The following is a 15,519-nucleotide window of genomic DNA, read 5'->3' on the forward strand; positions in this document are numbered from 1 at the left end:
TTGGCCTACAGACCACTCCTGGTACAAATGGCAAAGAATGTCTGCATATTTTGCAGTGTCTTGGAAATCTGAATGCAGCTGAATTTAACGGACTGACAATTTAGCAGAGGAAATTTCAAGAAAGCAGAAAAACTTGGAATGTAGTTTTGCTGCTAGTTAATATTAGCAAACTTTGCAGAGAGAGGAGGGGAGAAAGGTGATTTGGCCAGAAAAAGAACATTAGCAGACCAAGAGGCCATAGCAGTTAAACAGAGAAATTAGAACTATTCCGATGTAGCTAAGCAATTTATACACTAGGACAAGGACAATAACAACTGGACTTTAAAAGCATTCAAGAACTGTTGGCAAGACTCCATCCAACATAGGCTCCAAACTATAAAATCATTTAAAAGAATTCCCTTAAAAGAATGCTCCAGGAGTGCTCTGACTATTCAGGACTCTCTAGGAAGTGCTTCCCAGACTTAACTGTCCAGAAAATTCAGTGGCCACAAAAGTTGTGGTCCAAAAGGGCCAGGATGCATCTGAAACTGTGATTCTGTTTTTGCAGATATTCACATTGTAGGAATTACAGAATCATAGACTATTCCATCAAAAATTTGAAAAAAGCCTATGAGACCAGTAGTGTCTAACAAGGTTGGTAATTGCAGAAGGTAACCTAGAAGAGGATTATCAAACTATGAGAATAATGCTTTGCTTGAAATGGACACCCCCATGAAAAACTACAAGCATTAAGTAGACCCAGACCAAGAGGGCACATATGGGTTTCAAATGGCTAGGACATAAGGGTGGGTCTGCTCTAGCCTGTTGAAGCTCATATCATGCAACTATATGCCCTTGATACTACATGGTAGGGCTGCAGGACTCAAGGGTTTGTCCTGATGAGTAGTGTTCTTTGGTTTGGTCTTTCCTTGGTGATCTTTTGTTCTTCTTTTTGGACCAGTAATATCAACTGCATGCTATCATACATTGACATTTATAACATTTTCATCTTATAAAGGGTCAAAAGAGATTAGTTTGTGTGTAAGAAGCGAGCAATGTTAAAAGTTTGATGGAGTAGTCTGTGTACTGTGAGATGACCGTGAGTATAAGAAAAGCAGGGGTTTTGCCATGGTTTGAATCTGAAATGCCCCCACAGGCTCAAGTTTGAATGCTTGGTAGTGTTATTTTGGAAGAGTGTAGAACTTTTATGTGATGAGGTCTAGCTACAAAAAAAAAAAAAAATTGGTCACTAAGGTTGATTCTTTGAAAGATACCTTGGCCGAACTCCTACAACACTCTTCTTCCTGATCTACTTGATGTGAACAGTTACCACGATATGCTTCTGTCACTACACCTCCTCCATTTTCCCTATTTCCATCAGGTATTTTAGCACAGCATCACAAAAGTAACAAACGTACTTTAGCTAGACTAAGTTCTTTCAAAAGAGATGCAGCTGAATTTGAAACAAAAAGACATTACAATTTCTGTCACAAAAAGAAAGCTTTTCTAAGACACAGCTAAAATTATATGCCAACAATTAGATAACCTAGAAGAAATTGATGAATTTCAGGATAAATAAATTTACCCATGCTTGATTATACAGAAAGAAAAAAAAAACTAAACATGTCTACAAGAGGGGAGATATAATTAAGCAGTTAAGAATGTGTGCTATGGTGAACATGGCCACCAATCAACTCAGCAGGGCACATGTGGACTCACAGAGACTGAAGCAGCAAGCATAGTGCCTGCATGGGTCTGCACTAAGTCCTCCTGTGTATGTCATGGTTGTGAACTTGGTATTCTTGTGGAACTCCTAACAGCAAGAGCAGGTGTATCTCTGACTCTTTTGCCTGCTCTTGGGATTCCTTTCCTCATATTGGATTGCCTTGTCCAGCCTTGAGATGAGGGCTTTGGCCTTGATTTATTGTATCTTGTTTTGCCTCTTATGACTGTCATCTCTTGAAGGTCTGCTCTTTTCTGAAGAGGAAATGAAAAGGACTGACTCTGAGGAAAAGGGAAGAGAGGGAAGGTGGAGCTGGGAGGACTGAAGGGAGGGGAAACTGTAGTCAGGATATATTGTGATAGATAGATAGATAGATAGATAGATAGACAGACAGACAGACAGACAGACAGACAAAGAGGGGGAAGAAAGAATATTATGCTGCTCTTTAAAGGGCCCTGAGTTGAGATACCATACAGGTGGCTCACAGCCACCTGAAACTCTAGCTCTAAAGGATCTGACATTGTCCTCTTCTAGCCTCTAGCAGCAGTTTTCAGCCTGTGGGCTATGACCTCTTTGGGGGCCGAATGATGCTTTCATAGAGACCACATATCTGATATTATACAAGTCAGGTATTTCCATTACAATTCATAACAATAGGATAACAATTTTATGGTTGGGGTCACAACATGAGGAACTGTATTGAAGGGTTGTAGCATTAAGAAGGCTGAGAAGCACTGCTCTCACTACAGACAGCCACAAGTAGATACTCACTGAAACATAATGATATACATGTAAATAAAACAAAAAATAAATCTTAAAAAAAGAAACTTCTATCACTATAGATTCAACATAAATATAACTATTTTTAAATTGTTTTGTAGCTTATCAGACTACAGTATTAAGCTGAGCATGGTGGAATATACTTGAATTCCCAGCACTTGGGAAGCAGAAGCAGAAGAGTTGCCACAAATTTGAGGCCAGCTGGGATACAAAGCAAGCTCCAAGGCTAGATGGCTCAATGGTGAAAAGGAATTGCTGCTCTTAAAAAGAACCTAGGTTCAGTTCCTGGCACCCACATCACAACCACCTGTATCTCTAGTCCCAGAAAGTCTGATGCCTTCTTCTAGTCTCCCAGGTACTGCACCCATATGTGCACATAAAGGCACAGACACATTCACATAAGAAACAAATAACTATGTTTGTTAAGGAAAGTTACAAAAGAACGAAGAGTCCATTTTATCAGAAAAATTATATAGATATACACATGCACAGCAGAGAATATAAACATATATATATACACCCAAGCGAATGCCAATAAAACTTATCTATAGAAAGTATAAATGTGGGTTGTTTTATTTTTATTTTTGATACATTTTCTAATTTTCTATACTGAATTCACAAAGGAGTGTTAAGAGCTTATTAATTCATGCATGTGAAGATGTAATTAAACTAGAATCAAACTGAATGTTTGTCTGGAGGCACTGTTTATATCCAGCTGTTACTTCTGCAGCCCAAACTTTCTCATCACTCTCTGGGTAAACCAAAATACTGGCAACCTTGGCAAAGCAGAAATTAACATTTCAGCCAACTTGTCTATTATGTTCCTGTTCTCAACAAATGTCTGAGAACTACTCACTGGCTCACTAACCCCAACAACAGAGGTTCCCACAAAACATCTACAAGCTTTTCTAGCAGAAAGGCCTCATTCAGTTTCTGGTGATTAGCAGAAATTTAACTCTAGAGATTACTCTGGGCAGGGCACTGAAAAATCAAAATCTGGAGGTTTGGGGAGAGAAAGAAATTGCCCCTTATTTAGTTGATGGGATGGCCAGCCCTATGCCCAGAAAAAGATGTTAAGTACAAACTCCCCTGCCTGAGGGGAGAACAGCTAAAGAAGAAACAAGAAGGCCTTCTCCTGGGTTATCAACACTACCTTTATCTCTAAAAGAGGTGCCAAGAAGCTTAGCCAGTTTTAGTAATGTTGCTGAAGACATTAGGAACATCAGAAATCAGCTTCAATACACAAGGTCTGCAGACTCCTATCTACACATTTCCTTCAGAAATACCCTCCCAAACCAAAGGACAAATCAAGCTTTCCTCAAAATAAAAGCAGGTTAGAGATGTGTATACACTCATCTGACAGCTGCTCTGAGCCAGCATGATGGGAGGTATCTGGAGCATCCCAGTACTTATGTAAGAGCTCCCCCAAGAAGATGCCTCCATCATGATTCCCTAGTGCATGAAGTCTTAAGAAAAGTATCATTTAATGTAGCCAGATTATGAAACCACGTGATCTGAGTTCACAGTTCCTACTTTTCCATTATGCTATTATACTGCCTAGGTACATACACCCTGAAAGGGAGATAAAGTCCTTACATCATCATCATCATCATCATCATCATCATCATCATCATCATCATCATCATCATTGGAGGAATTTATTAAAAGAGCATAGAGAGAGAAGTGAGGGGGTACCTCCAGAAACAGACAGAGGAAGAGAAACAAGAAAGAGAGAGGGGGAAGAAAGAAGAAGGAAGAGGGAAGAAGGAAGAGAGGGGTGACTTTTTTTGTTTTTGTTTTCCAAGACAGGTCTCTCTCTGTCTCTCTCCTCTCCCCCCCACCTCTCTCTCTCTCTCTCTCTCTCTCTCTCTCTCTCTCTCTCTCTGTGTGTGTGTGTGTGTGTGTGTGTGTGTGTGTGTTTAATCAAAGTAAAAAGATCAGTAGACAGAGGAGACAGGCTTATCTCATAGTCTCTGTCCTGTTGTTTTGCTTTTTAATGTTTTAGAGGAAGGCTGTGGTGAACGATGGTTGAGAACTAGCCCAGGTCACAACTACCTCCTGATCTATTCTCTATGTCCTGTTTCCCTCTTGACAACTCGGAATAATAATAGCCTTTCTTTAAAACAGGGGTCCTATTTGTAGTAAGGTCTTAGAAATACACAAAAGGCTTGCTTTTAAAAGTGTACTTAGTAGAATGGAACTCTCACCATCTCAGTGTTTAACAGACCTGAGATTACAGGTGACAGAGCTTACTTCTACTCAGTTTACAAAAAGTACTTCTAAATACTGTGAGATTACATTTACTGGAGAATGTAGTGAGGCGAGCTTTGCTATCTACAAGTGTTTAACTAATGATAGCTTCAGGAAGGTAGCATATGAATACTTATTTCATCAACAGTGACTGAGGATGGATTATATATCCAGACTTTTGCTAAACATTACAAAGAATATAAAGACGAAAAATATATGGTCTTGGAATTCATAAGTTTACTTTATTGTTAAGATAAAACTATCATACATGAACATCCTCTAAAAAGACATGTTTATGATAAAGTAACAAAGGTTTGACTTAAAAAGAGCATAAACTAAAGACATAAATAGCAAGAACATAAGCTGAAAAATAAGTTTGGTAAGACTCCTAAGCTAGCTTTAAAGAACAGTTCAGACTTACACCGCTAGCCAGGTAATAGTAGTGCACTCCTTTGGTCTGCAGGGGCAGGTGGATCTCTATGAGCTTGTGGCCAGCCTCAACTACAGAGCTAGTTCTAAGACAGCCAAGGCTACACAAAGAAACTTTGTCTCAAATAAATAAATAAAATAAAATAAAATAATTAAACTGCTAGAGGGAAGAAGGAGGCATTCTGGATGAAATGTAAATATGTCAGGGAAATAGCAAGAGGCCATTTCGTTACGGCAACTATAAGAAAGTAGCCTCAATGGAGAGCAGCCTCAGATTACAAGCATTGGCTTGCATTAATCACCCACTAAACTAAAGTTCTTAAAACAAAACTTTAAACAATGCTTAAAAATAGTGATGTTTCTTTAATGATATGGGCCAACAAGACAGACCAGTAATTTAAAGTACTTCCCATCAAAGCAGTTTGATCCCTAGGACCCGCATGAAAGAACCAACTCCAAAGGCTGACCTCTGACTTCTACATATGCACTGTGGTATGTGCACCCACACACATGTACAAACAAACATACACACTCAATCAATAAATGTAATAATTTTTTAAAATGCACATGCAGAAAATCACAACTGATCAAAGTGAAGGATGTGGAACTCAATCCCAACTGATTCATCTACATCAGAACTCCTGAACCTAAAGCTCAGGGACCACGGGAGAAGGACTGAAGATCCTTCAAGGGTTGAAGGAGGTAGAAAGACTGCTAAGAGCCAGAAAAACAGGACGCTTGCTGGGATACTGTGTCTCCAAGGACTTTCAGGAGCTATCTCAGTCTCACCAAGCAAGCTGCCTGAGCATGACCTGAACAAGGCTGACATGAATAGACATGTTAACTAAGAGGAAAGGGAGCAAGATCAGGAGGCCACAACCCCAGACAAAGAGCTACACGCAACTAAAGAGTGCTGAACATGGTAGACATAATCTTCCCAAGGGAAGAGAACACCAACTGGTTACTCAATACCAAACAGCCCCGAAAACATATACACACAAGTAACAATATATGGATTGAGCAGATTGTATTTATATATTTAGTAATATACACACACATATACACACATATATGTGTAACAATAATTAAACAAAAAAGGTTATGAATTTGAAATTGAGCAAGGGGTGTACTTGAGAAACTTTGGTGGGAGGAAATGGAAAGGAAAAATGATGTAATTAGAATCTAAAAAATTTTTAAATGTATTTTTAAAAATATCCACAGTAAAAAAAGTATGTAATATATTTTAAAGAAAATATAATACTGCAGTTATATTTTTAAAGACAAACAACTTTCAGAGATAAAAATTATAGTATTTACAGATAAAGTATCAGATTCTAGGATCTGCATTATTTCAAAGTAATGTGGAGAAAGGTAGGTGATCCTGAAATGAGTTCTACTGAAGCCTGATAACAGATACATAGTATACTATTCTGGCTACCACATTTTTAGTTACTTTAACAATCTGTCTATAAGATAATTATTTTATTTTATTTTTAATTAAAATAGAATTACATTTTTTCCTCCCTTTCCCGGCCCCCTTCCTACCCCTTCCATGTTCCCCTACTATACTATTTAACCTACCAAGCTTGAGTATTCATTGAAACAAAATAACAATCATAAATGTATATTCTAGTGTTACCACAAGCATTTGCTACAACCTGATAATAAAGATTAGCAAAATGAAAGAATATCATGTTGTACAAATCAAGTTTTACAAGCTAAAAATTCAAGAAACTTGACTAATTGCTTTAAATTTAATATATATGTATATGTTAAAACAAATATTCACGGTTGTGTCGATTTTAATTGTAAAAAAGTTATACCATATTCCTTTTAAATTATTAAAATTTTAGTTAAGATACTGAAAACTGAAATCAAATCAATCATAAGTAAAAATGAAGGGCAGTGTTGAACGCCACTCTGCTTTGTTGTCTGACACTAAAAGTTAGTCTTGTATCACAAGACAGCATCAACACACACTCATCGAAGGGAGCACAGCAACTCCTTGCCCACAATCTGCTCCCAATGTAAGACTAGCTTTACTGATTTGAACACAAGCCACCGCAATAAGGCCTCAAGCTTATTTAATTTTTCACCTAGCTAAAACTTTGTTGTTGTCTGTTTGTTTGTTTGCTTGCTTGCTTGTTTGTTTGTTTGTTTGTTTGTTTTTGACAGGGTTTCTCTGGTACCCTTGGCTATCCTGGACTCATTTGTAAACTAGGCTGGCTTCGAACTTACAGAGATTCTCCTACATCTGTTTCTGCCTCCCAACTGCAGGGACTAAAGGCGAGCACCACCACTGCCTAGCTAAAACAGTTTATGTAAAATCAAAAGCAAACAATTATTCCAGATTATGGCTTTCTTAAACTTTGCCAGTAACAAACATTAATTCAGCAGTGATGCATTCAAACTCAATTCTCAATGCCCTGCTTACCAAAAATAATACAAAGGTTTAAGTTCCCTGAAAAAAGTCTCACCTACAATATGTGCTGCAGACAGGAAATGAACCTGTATCACAAAGCCCGTATCAACTCACTATCATCTTCTAGGAAAGAAAGCCAGTCAGCCCTGTGTGATGACTCATACGAATAATCTGAACACTTATGAAGCTAAGCATTGAGGGTCACAAGTTCAAAGCCATCTGGGCCCATGGGTGGGCTTTCATACACACACACACACACACACACGCATATGCACTTGAACACACACCAGAAATTAAAGCAGCCTATGAGGTTTACTACAGATATAAAGATGCTCATATCACTAACTTGCATGTAGCAAATCTGAAAGAGGATTTCTAATAAGATTGGTTTTTTCAGAAAATTAATCCAACAAGATATACTTCATAAGATCAAATTTTTATTTTACTGAAATTCCCATAATCTACTTTATAGTAAATTTAATCAATAAGTCTATTTTAGTTTCAAAAAGATTTTTTTAAAATTTTGAATGAAACTCTACAAGTTCTGCTCAATTTCGTATGTAAATTATTTTCCAATTTTCTTAAAAGACAAAGTGTCCATTAAATTGTTTATAAAGTTAATAACAGCGAACTATTGCTACCATGAGTTAAAAACAATCCAACTGTGAAACAAAGTGTTTGCCATGGTGACAGAATCTGAGAGGAGGCTCAGCAGTTGAGAGCACTGGCTGCTCTTCTAGAGAAAGGAAGTGGCTTACAATCATCAGTAGCTGTGGTTCCAGCACATTGATGCCCTCTTCTGGCTTCCCTAGACACCAAGCACTCAAGTGGTACACAAGCACGCAAGTAGACAAAACACCCATACATATAAAATAATAAATACAGATTTCGCTATTGTGGAACCAAGCCACAAACAAGCTGCTAGGATCTCGATGCTTCCATAACGGTGAGTGACACTAGCACATCACCACACTCCATCTTCAGATGCTTAGTCTTAGTAACAGAGGTAACAGACAGGAATTTCAATCATTCTTTCCAAGGACACATGTGCCCACTAACTTTCCTTTTCCACACACATTCTCATACTGCACTGTCTAGTAATACTAGTAATTTTGGAGATCTGAAGATAAGAACGGGGCAAGTTAGTCTGCAAAGCACCTTGGCACAGTAATGCAAATGCTTAAATTACCTTCCTGGTGTTGAGAACCCCCTTTTTATAAGCAACATTTGTTGTCAACAGGAACGACTGCTGCTCAAGACTCCTCTAAACCTCAACGAAACAAAGAAAACAAGGAACAAAACAAAACAAAACGCCAACCGACACGAAAGTTCCTTAGTGTGTTCAAAAGGCGGCGGGGAATTGAGATCGTCAGGAAGGGGGTGTGTTAAAGTCCCTAAAATGAGTAACTGTTCCGTCCTGGCTACAACTCCCGCCCCACCCCCACTCCCAATTTGGCTAAATCTGGTGTTTTGTTTGGGAAATGACCCAGGTCTGAACTCAGCGCTGAGTAAGTGAAAGGCTGTAGTTATCGATCTGTCGTGGGAATCCTTCTCCAACTGCTGCTGCTGCGCTTGCCTCCTCCACTTCCCACCGAGAACTGAGCTCCTCAATCCTCCAAGTTCAGGCTTAAGCACCCCCTCACCTCCTGGGGACACCTTTCGGGCCCCTACACGACTTACTCGCGAGGCTGACGTAAGTAAGCTCTTTCGATAATCCCACCGGCAGATGGACTAACTGCGGTCTCTAACCTGCTGTCAAAGTCATCCCAGATACCCTCTCGGTGGAACGAGCCTTCCAGCGGAGGCGCGAACCGAAGTGGCCATTCAAGTTCACGTTCCTTTAGGGCAGGCCGCCGGAAGCGGTAGCATTTGGCACGGGTACAGGGCCCAGGTTCTGCACTATTTTCTGGCGCGGCGCTTTGGAGAGCCGGCCCATAGGCACGCGTAACCGCGGTCCCCCGCGCTCCCCGCTCCCCACGTCTTGGTGTGCACCCTGAAGTTTCAGGCGAGCATCCTCCAGCGGCCTGAGCCTCGGAGGAGGCAAGGAGCCGAGAGAAAATGCGCGCAGGGGTAGGCCCTGCCTGCAGCCCGACAGGGCGCCCGCCGCGCTCCCGGCCCCCGCCCGCATCTCCCACGGCCCACGAACAATGCACCCGCCCGCCCGCCCGCCCGCGCCGCACTCACCGCCCAGGTCAGCGCCCCGTCAGCGCCCGCGAGGCTGGACTTGGCCATGGCAGCAGCGCCTCCCGCGCAGGCCAGGGGCTGCTCGCGCTCCGGGGCCGCCGGGCCCGCCGCTCGCACTGACTGACCGCTGCTGCGCGCCGCGCTCCTAGCCGCGCCCCATCGCGGGCCCCGAGCCGCTGAGGAGGCCGCGCCGCCCGCCGCCCTCAAACTCGAGCGCGGCGCCCGGGCCTAAGCGCGGCCGACGGCAGGCAGGGTGAAGGGGACGGCTGGCCGAGCGGCGCGGCCTCCCGCGGCCCACACGGCCCACGCGGGCGTGCGACAGGAGACCGGGGAAGAGGCGGCGCGGGGCGACAGGGGCCGGAGCGGGCCAGCTACGAGCCGCGAGCCCGGGCCGCGACACGGACGAAGCGCCGCTTCTCCTCCCGCCGCCGAAGCCGCGGGGTCCCCGCCGCGAGCGCCGCCGCCTTGGAGGCCGCCACCGCCTCAAAGGCCGTCCGAGCGGCGTGTGACCCGGTCCTCGGGAGCACAGGCCGAGAGGGACAATAAACAGAGCCGCCGTGGTCGCCTCCCTTCAGTCCGGCATAACACCGCACACACAGGCGCGCTCCGGGAGGGGGAGGGCGCGGCGGCCACCCGGCTGTCAGTCAGCCGTGGATCGCCCAATCAGGGCCTTGTCACCGCAGCCCTTCGACCAATCCCAAAATTTCAGGCCCCCAGAGGGGCGGGACCCGAGGGGAAAACGTCATTGCGGGTAGCAACCGAGAGGCAGACTTGGGTTTTTTTGTTTGCGTGTGTGAGAAGAGAGAGACAGAGAGTGAATGGGGTTTCCATCAGTAGGGAGAGCGGGTGGCTGTCAAGGGTCATTCCGGGGCGGCGACAGGAGCCGGGCGTCCTGGGCCGAGGGCACTGGAAACCTCCGGGCAGTGTTCTGCAGACCTGCGGGGGAAGCGGGGGAGGGTGGGGGAAGGAGCCAGGAAGCCCTAGGCGTCCCCAGGGACCGGACCCGAGAGTAAGCTAGCAAACTGCAGATGGGACTGTGCACCGCTTACTAGCAGCCCGACCAGGCAGTCAAGCAAGCCCCAGGTCGCTGCTGCAACAGAGCATCCACCAGGCAGTGCCCTGTCCTTCATCTGTCCGCCCCCGAACACAGCAGTCAGTCTGCAGCGCCACCATTTAGAGAACTTAAGAGATAAGGGTGCTCAGAGAACGTTCCGGGAAGGATAGCGAGCAGGTCAGGATTCCCTTTCGGAGCTACTGACCTTTCCTCTGAACAAGGCGAACAGGTCTCTGTCACTTCTCGTCTCTCAAGAACCACACTATTCCTGAAAGGGCACGCATAGCCTTTTGAACTTCCAGAGTCACTTCTTTCAGATACAATGTGTGTGTGTGTGTGTGAGAGAGAGAGAGAGAGAGAGAGAGAGAGAGAGAGAGAGAGAGAGAGAGAGAGAGAGAGAGAGAGAGAGAGAGAGAGAGAGAGAGAGAGAGAGAGAGAGAGAGAGAGAGAGAGAGAGAGAGAGATGGCTTTCTAAGAACAAAATTAGCAACACCAAAGCCTTTGGCAGATGGAAGAGCTCTTGACTTCACCCAGCCTGTAAATGAAATTGCATTCAACAAGTTCTCCTTGAGCATAATTCCGCCATGCTGTGCCAGGCGTGGCAATGGGTTTAAAGTGATAGCAGCCTCAGATGTCAATCTTCCATGAGTGACTAACAGGACAGCGAAGAACTTTATCCAGATGGAACATACAACTTTGTACGGAGGTGTTTCTGTGAGTCTTTCTGGCAGTTGAGTATTTCCCTTGAGGGAAAACAAAAAACGTCTGGGGTCACACCTCTCAACTGCATTCTGAATCCAAAGAGGGGGAACTCTGAAACATGGAAATAATTTAAACGTAGTTCTTAATTAGCTCTCTGGAGACCGTGGAAGTTCAGCTTATTTGGGGACTGTGACTCAGAACACTAAAGCCTTTCTTTACCTTGAATTTGTTGTTCTAGCTTATAAATCGCTGGCCAGGGTCTCTGTTAGGCTGTGAGGCTGACATAAAACCACCATGTTATTAACTTTCCCAAGACCGACTTCGTACTTTCTTACCTGGAGATTTTTATTCTTTTACATACTGTGAGTTTATATCCCTAAGCACTGAAACATTTCATGTTTGAAAATATGGTTTTAAAGGTTGAGTGTTTTAAATATAAATTTATGTATGCTTTATGTAGGAGCCAAGCTATATGGTCTTGCTCTGATTTTGAGCGGTCTCTCTGCAGCTTAGGCTGATCTTGAACTGTCAATCCTCTCAGGTGCTGGGGATGGTATGTATTACCACCATATCCCACCTTCTAGCTTTTGTCTCCTTTTAATAAACATCACTATTAAAATTCCGTGTGTGTGTGTGTGTGTGTGTGTGTGTGTGTGTGTGTGTGTTTGCTTGCTTGTTTTTTCTCAAGACAGGGTTTCTTTGTGTAGCCTTGGCTGTCCTGGAATTGACTTTATAACCCAGGCTGGCTTCAAGCTCAGAGATCTACCTGCCTCTGCCTCCCAAGTTCTGGGATGAAAGGAATCTGCCACCACCTCCTGGCTATTTTAGAAACTCTTAAACTTCAGTGTTTGAACCCAAGATCCAAATAGTTAATTAGTAAAATTCATGTCCATGTTCCAATTTCCCTGACCTAAGACACTATTAAACCCATTAGGTCTCTTACTATGAATAAACTTTTCTAATGTTTGTTTACCTTTAAAACCACTAACCTAGCTAGGCGCTGGAGAGATGGCTCGGAGGCTAAGAGCACTTGACTTCCTCCCTGGTTCAGTTCTGAGTACCCATGTAATAGTAACAGTATCTCCAGTGCAATGTAATAGTTCAATGTAATAGTATCTCCAGTTCAAGGAATCCAATGCCCTCTGTGGCCTTCTTGGTCACCAGGCACCCACATGGTGCACAGATATACATGCAGGCAAAGTAGTCACATACAACATTTTTAAAAATTTACTACACAATGTTAAATGAGCAAATGAACATTTTAATTTTTTATATTTATTTATTTATTTATTGAGTCTTTTTGAGACAGGGTTTCATTGTGTAGCCTTGGCTGTCCTAGACTCACTTTGTAGGCCAGACTGGCCTCAAACTCATAGCAATCTGCCTGCCTCTGCCTCCTGAGTGCTGGGATTAAAGGCATGTGCCACCAAGCCCGGCCCTGTAAATGAACATTTTAAAGCAGAAATTTGTGAGAAATCATAAAACCCAAACTGCTGAAAGACTCTGTGCCTAACAGACATGTTTTTATAATAAAACCCAGTGCTTACAACTTGGCCAGAAATTTCTTTTCAAGAATAATGTCAAGTAACTTTAACATACACAGAGGTCCTGGGTCAGACCCATGCAGGCTCCCTGGTTGTGGCTTCAGCCTCTATGAGCCTTTGTGGGCCAAAGTTAGTTGATTTTGTAGGTTTTGTTTTGTTTGGTGGTGTCCTTGACCCCTCTGGCTCCTACAATCCTTAGCTTGGTCTTCTTGTGGGACTCTTAGCAGTGGGAGTCGGGGTGTCTCTGACTCTTTTGCCTGCTTTTGGAATGCTTTTCCTCCTACTAGGCTGCCCCTGGCAACCTTAATGTGAGCAGAGGTGCCTAGTCTCATTGCAGCCCGATATGCCATGTTTCCTTGCTCTCCCTGGGAGCACTACCCTTTTCTGAAGGGAAATGAAAAAGGAGTGGATTAGAGGGAGAAGGGAAGTAGAAGAGAAGGACTAGGAGGAGAAGAGAGAGAGGGGAGAATAAAAAGAAAAAAGAAAAAAGAAGCTTTCTCTCACCTGAGAAACAAAATTGATGTAAAGATCTAAAGCATTAAAGCTGAGTTAATTTGTAATTTGTTTTCCTAAATGTTGAAAATGAATTTTTTTATATAGTTTACATTTGAGAAATAGGTATATGCATTTTCAAGTGTGTTTGTCTTTCCATTGATAGGCTCTTGTGTCATTTAAAATTATTTCTACTTATAAATCATACGTGTTTTTCCAAAGGTTAAAAAGAGAAATAATATCAGGTAATTTTAATTTACAGAGCATTCTAACAATAGCTATTTCGTTGAAAAGCTCCTGTGTCAGCACTGGAGCCTGGCAGTGCATGCCTGTACCCCACATTCTGGGCAGAAGTGTAACTGGAGCATGGAGGGTTCCAAACAGCAACAGCCTGCTGCATGGTGATGGTGATGACATACGTGTGCATGCTAAGTATGTGTACCTACCCCATGAGTTGCCCTACTCTTTTCTTTTTCTTTTGCTTCATTATTTTTACTTTTTACTTTGAGGCGGTCTCCCTAAGTTGCCCAAGCTGTACACTTTCTACCTTCCTCCCCCAGATTCCCACAGTAAGTGGAGTTACAGGCCTGTGCTCCCAGGCCTGGCTTGATATTTCCTTTTTGTTTATTTGTTTGTTTTGGTTTTGGTTTTGGTTTGGTTTGATTTGGTTTTTCACTACTATGTAATCTATGCATATGTAAACATGCTACATGTAAAGATGACTTAAATTCAGTAATGAGTATGGGCTTTAGTTAAAAAATTTACGAAATCAAAGTCGTGTCCATAACTAAAACTAAAGATCTTTGTTCTATGACTTTTCTCAGTAGCAGCCTTCGATGCTCAGCATCGCTTGTTGCTTTTGGTTTATGTGCCTTTAGTTTTGAGACAGTGAGACCAGCCCAAGCTGGCCTTCCGCTTGGATCCTCCTGCCTCAGCCTGCAGAGAGCTGAGCTTACAGGCATGCCCTGCTGTGCTAAACCTATTAACTGCCTGCGGGGGTTAAGTACTCAGGACAAGGAAACCTGAAGACACAAGGAAAATACTTCCTACATTGAGTTCATATAATTTTGTTAGATGTTTTTGAAATGCATTATATAATTTTGACCCAATGTTTTACATCCAAAGGCAACATTGTACTTGCTTATTTGCTTCTCTATAGCTGGTCTACTCCACAAAGTCACACCTATCACTGAACTTCATACACAGTAGTTAATTGAGTCAAGCAGTAAAATAAATATAGAAAATATCTACTGAAACCTGCAATGCCATGTAGGGCAGAGTTCTAGTGAAACCATGATTGCCCCAGGACTGAGGTTCAAAGAAAGGCCTGATGTTTCGGCCAGCAAGCACCTGGAGCTGTTACTGCTGCTCCAGACTCCATGATGTTCCCATTGCTAGCTGTGGATACTGAGTATATACAAAGTTGCTGGAGTTTACTGAGCAAAAAGAAAAGTTACAATGTCTGGCATGAAGTATACTTAGTAGACACTTATCCAGATTATAGCTCAACCTTTAGCTGTAATTTACTTTGTTTCCATTTAGTTTTCTTCAGAAACAGGATTAAGAGAGGGAAGAAAGGGTCTCTTAATGTAGCATTTTATTTTTGTAGTATCTCTACAAGTAACTATTGTGATCTAATGTTTGTTTGTCAGACTACTTCATCTCTCTCTCTCTCTCTCTCTCTCTCTCTCTCTCTCTCTCTCTCTCTCTCTCTCTCTCTCTCTCTCTCTGTGTGTGTGTGTGTGTGTGTGTGTGTGTGTGTGTGTGTGTAAACACAAGCATTTTGGACAATGGAAGGCAATAGTGATGACCACATTCCTACATGTTCTCATCATTAGAAAGTAAAACAAAACAAACAAAACTGAACGTCTTTAGTTCCTACCTGTAATGCAGAAATTTGGTTTTATTGGTTTGAGCCAGTAAGCTGTTCTGATCCTAGTTTTAATTGCTTGTGTAGACA

The 15,519-nt window shown here is 42.7% G+C and overlaps 1 protein-coding gene across 2 annotated transcripts in view; it reads right to left on the reverse strand.

The window, feature by feature from the left end:
- The window catches only part of TOP2B (DNA topoisomerase II beta), a 64,004-nt gene extending 53,995 nt beyond the window's left edge, over window positions 1–10,009 (reverse strand). For both annotated transcript variants that reach the window (XM_084795052.1, XM_084795051.1), the window contains exon 1: window positions 9,768–10,009. In XM_084795052.1, the coding sequence (XP_084651178.1) occupies window positions 9,768–9,815 (48 nt within the window). In that variant the 5' untranslated portion in view covers window positions 9,816–10,009. The remainder of the gene's footprint in view (window positions 1–9,767) is intronic.
- Window positions 10,010–15,519: the final 5,510 nt, after the last annotated feature.

The sequence above is a fragment of the Acomys minous genome (genome assembly GCF_964271855.1).
Source record: "Acomys minous genome assembly, chromosome: 9".
In the NCBI taxonomy this organism is placed as follows: domain Eukaryota; kingdom Metazoa; phylum Chordata; class Mammalia; order Rodentia; family Muridae; genus Acomys; species Acomys minous.